Genomic DNA, 11,678 nt, shown 5'->3' on the forward strand with positions numbered 1-11,678 from the left:
TGGTGGTGGTGGTGGTGGTGGTGGTGGTGGTGGTGATGATGGTGATGGTGATGATGATGGTGATGGTGGTGACAATGATGTTGTCAATTGTAGGTTACAACACCTATCACTTCATAGGCAGTTGCTATGTACCAGGTATTATTCTAAGGATTTGTTATAGGTTGAATTTTGCTTCCTCTCCTCCAAATCCATGTGTTGAAGTCCTACTCCCAGCACCTCAGAATGGGACCTTATTTGGAAATAGGGCCACTGGTTAAGATGAGGTCATACTGGAGTAGGTGGGCCCTAATCCAATATGACTGGTGTCCTTATAAATAGAGGAAATTTGAACACAGAGACACGCACACATGGAAAATACCATGTGAAAACAAGCCAAGAACTACTGGGAGCTGAGAGAGAGGCCTGAAATTGATTCTTCTCTAGACCATTCAGAAAGAAGGGTGGTTTTCCACATATTTGTTTTGACCCCCTACTCTAAACAATGTATTTGCAGAAGTTGTTTTCATTATTATTATTTAAAGTGCTCAAAGGAAAATTCCTGGAAATCATGTATGTTTACTTTTTATTTAGATTTGTCATTTACAGGGACGTGGGCAGGTTTTAATGTTTTCCTAACCACGTTGGTGATTTAGGTGGATTCTGGAAACTTTGAGTTTTTGTTCTGTAGTTAATTTTTTTTTTTTTTTTTGCGGTATGCGGGTCTCTCACTGCTGTGGCCTCTCCCGTCACGGAGCACAGGCTCCGGACGTGCAGGCTCAGCGGCCATGGCTCACGGGCCCAGCCGCTCCGCGGCATGTGGGATCTTCCCGGACCGGGGCACGAACCCGTGTCCCCTGCATCAGCAGGCGGACTCTCAACCACTGCGCCACCAGGGAAGCCCTGTAGTTAATTTTTATTAAAAAATGTATTACTTCGAAAAAAAAATCAAGGTGTTGGCCCAGCCAACACCTTGATTTTTGACTTCCAGCCTCCAGAACTGTGAGAAAATATATTTCTGTTGTTTAAGCCTGTCTGTGGTACTTTGTTATGGCAGCCCTAGCAAACCAGTACATCCGTCTTGCTCTCTACTATTTCCCCAGTGTTTAGTACAATGCCTGGCATATAGTAGGCACTCAATGAATAGTTCTTGAATGAATAAATGGGTCAGTAAGGATGGTGTAAGGATTAAATGAGTTAATCCATGTTTGACAGTCAGAACAGTGCACAGCATACAGTAGGTGCTTAATTACCATCAGCTACTATTACTGCCACCCACATCCACAGGTCCTTGGCTCTCCCCAGTGCTCTGAGCCCCCGACACGAGAACCGTGAACCCTGGCTCACCCTCCCTGAGAGGAGGCCTCACCTCCTGGCCAGTCCTATCATGGTCCCCATGTGCCTGCCCAGAGGCTTTGGGCTCATGCTGGCCTCCTCTGCCTCGTGGGTCACTACTGTTTGATGAGGAAGCAGTACAAGGCAGTGGTTGAGAGTGTGGGCTCAGGAGCCTGGAAGCCTGCAATGAAATCGTGGCTCTACCCTCAATGGCTGTCTTTTCCTTGAGCAAGTGCCTTAACCTCTCTGAACTTCATTTGTTCATAATAAAAATGTCCCCCTCTGTAGTTGTCATGGGGGTTGAATGCGGTAATGCATATATGGTTCCAGCACAGTGTCTGGTATGGCTGGAGTAAGTTCTCGATGAATGTCAACTATTACATTTGATTGATTTTGACATTTCACATATGCATCTTATATATATACTTATTAGTAGTAGTAGTTATTATTATTTAATATTTATTTATTTTGGCCAGGCTGGGTCCTAGTCATGGCATGCAGGATCTTCGTTGCAGCATGTTTAGTTGAGGCATGCAGGATCTTTAGTTGTGGCATGCGGACTCTTAGTTGCGGCATGTGTGTGGGATCTAGTTCCCCAGTAGTAGTTATTATTATTATATGATATTATTATTTGATTCTTTGGCTCATACATCCTTTGGCCAGTCCTGCTAATAATTCCTTTTTTTAAAAAAAGCCACTTTGGGCTTCCCTGGTGGCGCAGTGGTTGAGAGTCCACCCGCGGATTTATGGGGTACGGGTTCATGCCCCGGTCCGGGAGGATCCCATGTGCCGCGGAGCGGCTGGGCCTGTGAGCCATGGCCGCTGGGCCTGCGCATCCGGAGCCTGTGCTCCATGGCGGGAGGGGCCGCAGCGGTGAGAGGCCTGCGTACCACAAAAAAAAAAAAAAAAGCCACTTTATTGAGGTATGATTGACATATAAAAGCTGTACATATTTAATTAATACAACTTGATTAAGTCTGGAAAGTATGCACCCATGAAACATTATCACAATCGAGGCCATAAGCTATCCATCACCTCCAAAAGTTTCCTGCTGCCCCCTCTATCTTTTTATTTATTTTAATTTTTAAAAATATTGTAGTTCCTTCAGAGAGTCTTCTCTAAGTATGCCCCACATCAGTGAACTCACTCAATAAATAACATATTTACTGAGTAGGCTCCATGCGCTGCTCTGGGGCTGGGCTGGGAGGGGTGCACTAAAAACAAAATGGACAGTCCTGGAAGTGTCAGAGCTGACACCTTACAGCAAAGGATGCTGAAGGGCAGACAGCAGGGGCCGCCCTCCTCTGGAGGGTTGGGAAGACTTCCCCAGAAGTATGGTTTAGCCCCAAATGCACCGAACCTGAGTGCTTTGTGTGTGCATGTCTGAGGCCACTCATTCTCGTGCTTCATCTGTTTTGGTTTCCTGTCTACTGGCACAAACCAATTCGCCACAAGGAAAACCTCCCCAAATTCCAAAGAGCTGAAATCAGATAGGCTCTATTTCTTGAAAATCAGAATATATTTGCGCTAGATGTAATTAAGAAGAAAACACTTAAATAAAAAATCCCAACCATACCAAAATAAAAATAATCAACATGTCCTTCTAAATTAAGTAGGAAAAAGAAGAAATCAAGACGATAATCACAGACAAGTTAAAAATGAAGACATCATGGTGCAGAGTTGCTTTGGAAAATAGTCCGACAGTTCCTTAGACAGTTAAACAGAGTTATATTAGGACCCAGCAATTCCACTCCTAAGTATACGCCCAAGAGAATTGAGAACACATGTCCAAACTAATGTCTGAACTGCAGCATTCCTAATAACCAAAAACTGGAAACAGCCCAAATGTCCATCAACCAATGAATGGATAAATAACATGTGGTCTAACCACACAGTGGAATATTATTCAGTCATGAAAATGAATGAAGCACTGACACATGCTAAAACATGGATGAATCTCAGAAAAATTATGCTAAAAGAACCCAGACACAAAAGACCATATATCATATGATTTCATTTATATGAAATGTCCAGGATAGGAAAATCCAGAGACAAAAAGTAAATGAGTGGTTGCCAGTGGTTGGGGGTCAAGAGAGGAAATGGGAGTGAGTGCCATTGGGTACACACTTCCATTTGGGATGATGAAAATGTTCTAAAATTGACTGTGGTGATGGTTGCACAACTCTGAATATACCGTAAGCCAATGAATTGTACACTCTGTGGTATGTGGGGTATATCTTAATACAGGTGTTAAATAAATAAAGGCATGACAAACCAAAACTCACAGGTAAGTGAAATGACACATTTAGACTTTAAAATAAATTCTAGGTGGATTCAGAAGTTCACTGTTAACATCCAAACGATAAATAGAAAAAAAGGAAGAAAAACAGATGATGTGTGACCTGTGGATGGAGAAACCCTTTTATAGTTTAAATGGAAGACACCAGAGGAGGAGAGACAGACTCGATTTTAAAAATATGAAATGCTTTTGGACTTAAATATAAAATAAGAAACGAAAAGTAAAGCTGGGAAGTATATTTGCCACAAATATTTCCATACACACACACTTCTTTAAAATCTTCAAGAATACTAAGATTCCTGGAGACTGGTAAAGCACAAGATAGATCATTTAACCCCCTGCAGAAAAGGCTAATAAACATTTTCTAAAAATCAAGCCTCACTAATATACATACAATGCTATTCGGAAAAGATTTTGTGACACCATTTGTCACCTATCATGCTCAAAGTTTATACCATTTGTCACATATCCATTTATCATTTATATCCAACTTGCACAATAAATACCCGACAGCCATAAATAACTAGGGACAAATAAATATCAAACAATAGGGGAACCATTAAGTAAGCCAGGTATGGCCCCAAGATAAAATTTCTATGGAGTCATTAAAATGGATGTTACCAAGGAGTTTTTAACAATGCAGAGAAATGCTCAGGATGAAATCTTCGATGAAAAAGGATATAAAAATTGCTCAGCTGGGGTGATTCTTATTTTTGCAAAAAACATGTATCTAGGGAGAGAAGGACACACAACATTCGAGGGTGGTTATTTCTAGGATGAGATCAAGGGTCATTCTGATCCTCTTCACTATGCTCTTCTGGATTTTCTAAGCTTTTTGTAATGATCATGGCATTTCCTTATTTATCAGGAATTTTCTTTTACTTTTACAATAGATTATTTACAGCATTGAAAAATGATTTTTTAAAAAGTCAAACTCACCAATACCAGATGGACATTTAGACACACTGATTATGCAGCCAAAACAAGTGATGTCTGTACTTTTCAAAGGCTGGGGAAATCCTAATGATTAATGTGGGATGGAAAAAAAAATCTTCCAAGATAAAAATGGCAGAGCCAATACTGGGTCAATTTTTAAAAATAATCATCAGAGAAGGAAGCCAATAAATGAATACACAAATAATCCACATGATTATCTCTGGGTAGAGGCACTATGGGTGAATTATTATTGTCTTACCTACAGGTTACTGGATTTTCCCTATTTTCTATAAAGAACATTTATATATTTATTATTATGAAATATTTCTGGCATAAAAGCAAGCTTAGAGAAAAATTCAATACACAGCTATATATGTACCACCCGTTAAAACATCATAACACATTACAGTGAGAACCGGGGATGCCAGCCGTGTGCCCTCCCCATGGGTGCCCTCCCTCCCCCAATGTAACTGCTGTCTGAAATGTGTGGGCCTTGTTCCAGTGAGTCTTATACACATTTAAACCACCACTTTCCGGGTGCCCTCCTGTGTCTCCTGAGGGCCCTCAGGGCAGAACCAGTCACTCCCCAGCTGCCCTGTCCTCCTTGGTTGACAAAAGTCAATGTCAGGGACAGGCAAGAGAGAGGCTCCTGGGCCTGGAGGGGGCAGAGTGGACAGGAGCATCACCCCTGAGCACTGCTGTCCTTCCTCAGGGTAGACAGAACCCCCAGGAGGTGGGGACATGGGCCCTGGATGGGACTGGGGGTCAGAGGGACATCCCTCTGGAAAGGAGAGGGAGGCAACATGACTCACCAGGGCCTCATCAGTCAGCAGCTGGGCGGCCATCCCTCCACTGCCCACGGTGACCAGGAACGGTGGGCTCTGGTCAGGGGGGAAAGAGAGGGAGGCACGGTGAGAGACCAGGCCTAGGCCCACCTCACAATGCACACAGGACAGACACACACATGCCCACAGAGGGGCAGGAGACAGGAACACGCACATACATTAACAGCGAACATTCAGGGTGCTTACCGCCTGCAAAGCACTAGACCAACGCCTCTCACTTAATCCTCCTAACACTCCTGCAAGGTGGGCACTATTTCCACCGACCCCATTTCACCATATAGTTTCACTTATATGTGGAATCTAAAATACAACACAAATGAGCTTATCTATGAAACAGAACCAGACTCACAGACATAGAGAACAGACTTGTGGTTGCCAAGGGGGAGGGAAGGATTGGAAGTTTGGGGTTAGCAGATGCAAACTATTATATATAGAATGGATAAACAACAAGGTCCTCCTGTATAGCACAGGGAACTATATTCAATATCCTGTAATAAACCATAACAGAAAATAATATGAAAAAGAATACATATGACTAAATTGCTTCGCTGTACGGCAGAAATTAACACAACATTGTAAATCAACTATACTTCAATAAAAAAAGAATACTGTCAAATTAAATGTTGGTCTCTATAAACTTTAAACAGTGAAATTTCAAATTAAAAAGCAATAAAATTATTTTAAAAAAGAAGCCCCGCTGTACATCACAAAGGATCACAAAGGTATGGGCTTGTGTCCCCACCACTTCACGTCTGCAAACCCCACAGCAGCGTGCCCGGCCCGCAGCAAGCCCTCCGCAAAAACATCCTCCAGCTTAAAACTCTCCGGTGGCTTCCCACAGCCTTAGAAATCATCCAGTCTTCACCGCTGCCCACATGGCCCTTATAGTCTGCCCCAAGGGCCTTCCCCCTCCCACTCCACACCCCTCTCAAACACTTGGCCCCAGGTACAGTGGCCTTCGAATCTGCCGATTCCTCTGCCAGAAATGCTCTTCCCCTGGCTGGCTCCTTCTCACTGTCAGCTCAAATGTCACCTCCATGGAGAAGTCTCCCACTCCCAGGGCCCTGAGCTCAAGTAGCAACCAACGCCCACCCCTGCCATCTTCTTATAGCCCACATCATTGTTGACAACTGTCTCTTTAAAAAGTTTTCAAGTTCATCATCTGTCTTCCCTTCACAAGAATGCAAGCCCCCGGCGAGCAGAGATGATCGTGTTTGGATTGTGTTTCCAGCATCTAGGATAACAGCCAGAGGTACCCAAACATAGAGCTGAGTGAATGAATAAGCCAACTTCTATCACTGGCAAAGATGCAAAGATATGGACCTCCCACACACAGCTGAAGGAACAGGAGTCACTCAACATTAGTGGAGAGTGAGCTGGCAAAACACAAACCCCATAACTCAGCAGCCTTGTTCCCGGGACTCTGCCCATAGCAACAAAAACTCCATGTAAAAGGTTATATAGGGAAAAAAGATGTTTATTATAGCACTGTTCCTAGAATCCAACCAAACCAACAAACACACAAAAAAACAAGGGGGAGTTATTAATTTTTTTTCTTATATTCCTTTGATTGTTTCCCTGGGTGAGAGACTTCATAGTAATGTCATAATTTTTTAAACAGAATTTAAGTTTTTAAAGAGTATTCTTTCTGGACTGGCAATCTCCATCTGACTCCCATCCCTATACTGTGAGGTCAACAACACTGGCTTTGGCCGGACGTGGACACGACCAGAGCCGACTTACCCAGGAGGCACAGCGAGCCCAAGGCCCCTGATACCTGTAGGGGCCCACGAGAATGTCTTAATTTAAGATCATTAAAAAAAAAAAAACGTGACTCTAATCCAGCCTGGATTATATTTGTCTTCATATCAATGTAATCACAAACTATATATATATTTTCTTTTCATGAAAAAAGGAGTCCATGAAGGCGACGAAGGCACAGAGGCCCTGGAAGTGACATGCTCTGGGCTGGTGACTGTTGAACCCATGTGGCCTGAGATCTATGTGGCTACAAAGCTGGTGGCTACTTCCCTCCTCTCCTTCCTTGAGTCTTCTGGCATTTCCTTCCTTCCGTTGTTTCTAAGGGTAAGATTCCCATGGGGGAAAAATCCTGCAACTGTGTGTCAGATGAGCCGAAAGGAAGAAAGGATTTCCCATTTGTCTGGTGGTTAAGTGTGGGGTCTCTGGAACCCAGATGCCTGGGTATAGAGTTGGGTCATTCACTTAAGTCTCTAAGCCTCAGTTTCCCCATGTATAAAATGGGGATGATGAGGTCCCTACCTTGGAGTTACTGGGAGGCTTATAAATGAAGTAGTCCCAGCAAAGTGCCCAGAACAGCACTTTGAGGGCCCAATACACATCCTCTGAACAAATCAAACCCACTCAGGAGTGGGTAGGGGACTCTGACCCTCCTTTAAGAAGGTCCTGTGGAAGGCAAGAGAAGAAGCCTTAGCCCCACATCCTGTCACTCCCACACTTCCTGCCCCCTCAACACTCCAGAGCCTTCTATGAGCCGGACAAGGCTCTGAGGGGCAGGAAGGAGCTGGGGAATCTGGGGGCCCCAGGCCAGGAGACATGCAGGACAAGAAGGGAGGTAGCTCTGCTAGGCCTGCCTGTCCAAGCGTTCAGTCTTTCACACATGCTTTTAGGAGGGTCGCACCCAGATGCACTCGCATACAAACACCCAGAAAGGCCCAAAGACAGAGACACACAGGTGAACACACACACACACACAGAGGTAGAGACACTGACGCGGCGGACTTCGGGAGAGACACACCCCATGCTCACAGACACACTCACACCCAGGGACACAGCTACAGAGTGAAAGACGAGACACAGGTGGACACCTGGATGACACCCTCACACAGAGACACCGTGGGCAGAAATAAAGGCAGACGCACACACAACCAAGGATGTGGGCATGGCGGTCACCCAGAGATACACTGCCCTCACCCCAACAGGGAAGGCAAAGACTAGACATAGAAGACACCCACAGAGACCAAGACCGGTAGGCGCACGAGCGCGTGCGCACCCCGCCCCCTCCCCCTCCTAAGACTTACACTGATGCACACACACACAGATTCGCCTCCTTCCCCATCGCATCACATTAGGTCAGTACCAGCCTCCTCCCTCCACTCCTCTCCCCAGCCCTCTCTCTGAGCCGGCACTCCCCTCACCTAGACCCTCACACTTTCTCCCTTCAGGGCCCACCTTCCCCTCAGTCCACACGCCCTCTCCCGGCGCGCACACCCTCCCCTCAGCCCTCACGCCCCTCGCCTGGGCCCGCACACCCTCTCCCTTCAGTGCTCACACCTTCCCCTCAGTCCACACGCCCTCTCCCGGCGCGCACACCCTCCCCTCCTCCCTCACGCCCCTCGCCTGGGCCCGCACACCCTCTCCCTTCAGTCCTCACAGCTTCCCATCAGTCCGTACACCTTCTTGCTGCCCGCACATCCTCCCCTCCGCCCTCAGGCCCCTTGCCTGTGACCTCACGACCCCTCTCCTCAGTCAGCATGCCCCCTCCCGAGCCCGCCCCCGCCCCCGCCTCGCCCCTCCCTGCCCTGCCCTGCCCGTTGCCGGACTCACCAGCGCGGGTCGGTCTGTACAATAACGGGCGCCCTACGTCCTCCAGGCCGCACTGCGCCTGCGCAGACGGGCGGACTACACTTCCCAGAAGCTCGCGCGCCTCCGCCTCCGCTCCGGCCTTCCCGCCCGTGGAGCCGAATGGAGCCGAGCGGACCCGAGTTGAGCCGAGCGGACCCGAATGGAGCCGAGCGGACCCGAACCTACCCGAGACCCGACCGCGCCCCTCCCGCTCCCAGAGGCCCCCGCGGCACCGGAACCGCGGCCGCAGGGGATGGGGGTGGGGGGGTGGTATTGAGGGATGGGAGGGGGGAGGAGGAAGGGTTGGGGGAGGAGGAAGAGTGGAGGGAGAGAGGAGATGGGGGTAAAGGGAAGGGGGAGAAGAGAGAGATGGGGGAGAGGTAGGAGGGGAGGAAGGTGGGGAAGGGAGAATTCCAGAAAGGGAGGGGGCGTGGGTGGAGGTGGAGAAAGGAGGCTGTGGCCCACCTTCTGCAGACTTCTGGGCTGGACTGAGGGAGGATCCTGGGCAATTTTGTTGAGCGTGATAATCATGCTGAATTGTAGAAAATTTGTAAAGCATAGAGATACAAACCAGAAAATAATAAGAAAAAAAAAGTATTCACTCTTCTTATTTTGAGTTTCCTAAGTGCCAGCTCCTGTTTTGGGCGTTTTATGACTTAGGAACGTATCCAATCCTTACAACCATTCTACTTTCCAGATGAGGACAGTGGTGCCGACAAAAGAGTGGCACAAAGGGACAGTGGGGGAGCTAGGGTAGGAATCAGGGCTCCTGGCTGGGCCTGTTACACCATAAACCACAAAGCCAAGTCCGAAAGCATTTGCTCAATGTCTCAGTGGCCACAGAAATGTAAACAGCAGCTAGTCTTTTTTTTTTTTTTTAATTACAGTATAGTTGATTTACAATGTTGTGTTAGTTTCAGGTGTACAGCAAAGTGAATCAGTTATACATATACCTATATCCACTCTTCATTTAGATTCTTTTCCCATACAGGTTATTACAGAGTATTGAGTAGAGCTCCCTGTGCTATACAGTAGGTCCTTGCTAGTATTATATTATATATATAGTAGTGAAACAGAGGCTAGTCTTAAGGGGTGATTAATGACTTTAAATATTTTATTTGAGACAAATGTAGGTTCACCTGCAGTTGTAAAAAATACAGAAACCACCGAGAGAGATCCAGTATACCCTTTATCTGGTTCCCCCAAGGGTGAAGTCTTGTGTTACCAAACCAGGTTCATTTGCCCAAGGCACAGCAAAAAGTCAAGGTTTGCAACAAAGAAAAGGTTTATTCAGAGGCAGCTGGCGAGGAGATGGGAAAACATCTCAGATCCACCTCCCTGGGGCGAGAGGGGTGAGATATTTATGGGTTAAAGAAGCAAGGTGATTTTAGGCATAGGATAAGGTATTGGAGGTAGGGAAAAGGCGAGGTAATCTGTGTTCTGTGCAGGCAAATCTGAGTTACATGCTTCCGAATGGGATGCATGTCCCAAAATGGAGGCACTTAGTATGATCTGAGGGAGGGGTTTTTGGCCCTCTGATGTCAAAAGTTTGTTCATCAGACACATCAGGCCTTTGTAAAGGCCCAGGTGTAGGGTCAGTGGTCCTAACCAGTCTTAACTGGCTTGAGCTTGAACTGGACACAGCTCAGTCCAAGTTCCTGGAAAATGACTTGGGCAAACGTCTTACTGTATAGGCTACGTGTCGCTTGGAGCATATGCAAATCTTCTGTAGCGAAAATTAAAGTGAGCTTGATCAGTGAAGGCTGGTTACAAGTGGAGGTGGTTTTAACAAGCTGTAAGACAACGTCAAGAATTTCTGTTAGGGGCTTCCCTGGTGGCACAGTGGTTGAGAATCCACCTGCCAGTGCAGGGGACACGGGTTTGATCCTTGGCCTGGGAAGATCCCACATGCCACAGAGCAACAAGCCTGTGCGCTACAGCTACTGAGCCTCTACTCTAGAACCAGTGAGCCACAACTACTGAGCCCATGTGCCATAACTACTGAAGCCCATGTGCCTAGAGCCCGTGCTCCGCAACAAGAGAAGCCACAGCAATGAGAAGCCCGCGCGCCGCAACTTGATAAAGCCCATGCGCAGCAACGAAGACACAACGCAGCCAAAAATAAATAAATAAATTTATTTTAAAAAAGAATTTCTGTTAGTCACCAGTTTCTGTTAACCCTATAAGGGCACGGTTTCACTTGCAAAGTCACAAATAGGATACAGACATGAATATTGTCAAGATACAGAACGTTTCCGTCACCACTAGGATCCCTCAGGTTGCCCTTTCATAGCCACACCCACTTTCCTCCATACCCCATCCTTCCTTAACCCTTGACTATCGCTAATTTTTTCTCCATAATTTTATCATTTCAAAAATGTTATATCAATAGGTATTTTTTTTCATTCAGCGTAATCCTCTGGAGATCTATCCAAGTTGTTATTTGTATCAATAGTCATTACTTTACTACTGAGTGGTAATCCATGGTAGGGATTTACCACAGTTTGGCTACCACATCTGGGATGTTTCCAGTTTGGGGCTATTCCAGTTACAATTTTCTTTTCATTTCGGTAGGAACACTTAACATAAGATCTACCGTCATAACAAAATTTTAAGTGTACAATACAGTATTGTTAACTAGAGGCACGATGTACAGAACACTAGAACTTAATCACCTTGCCTAA

General features: G+C 46.1%; 1 protein-coding gene across 7 annotated transcripts in view; it reads right to left on the bottom strand.

Annotated features, from left to right (window-relative positions):
• ZNF71 (zinc finger protein 71) overlaps positions 1-9,020 on the bottom strand; it is a 42,141-nt gene extending 33,121 nt beyond the window's left edge. For 4 of the 7 annotated variants that reach the window (XR_003790775.1, XR_003790772.1, XM_029202710.1 and 1 more), the window contains exons 1-2: positions 8,977-8,998; positions 5,359-5,427 (exon numbers count right to left, since the gene is read on the bottom strand). Coding sequence is in view for 2 of the 7 variants with exons in the window: in XM_029202710.1 (XP_029058543.1) it covers positions 5,359-5,391 (33 nt within the window). In the remaining 5 variants the exon portion in view is untranslated. Of the gene's footprint in view, positions 1-5,358; positions 5,428-5,577; positions 5,709-8,976 lie in introns of those variants that run through there. The other 3 variants (XR_003790777.1, XR_003790773.1, XR_003790776.1) reach the window with 2 other exon arrangements.
• Between the last annotated feature and the right edge of the window lie 2,658 nt (positions 9,021-11,678).

Source organism: Monodon monoceros, unplaced genomic scaffold, assembly GCF_005190385.1.
Source record: "Monodon monoceros isolate NGI ecotype Baffin Bay Population unplaced genomic scaffold, NGI_Narwhal_1 Super_Scaffold_10, whole genome shotgun sequence".
Taxonomy (NCBI): Eukaryota; Metazoa; Chordata; class Mammalia; order Artiodactyla; family Monodontidae; genus Monodon; species Monodon monoceros.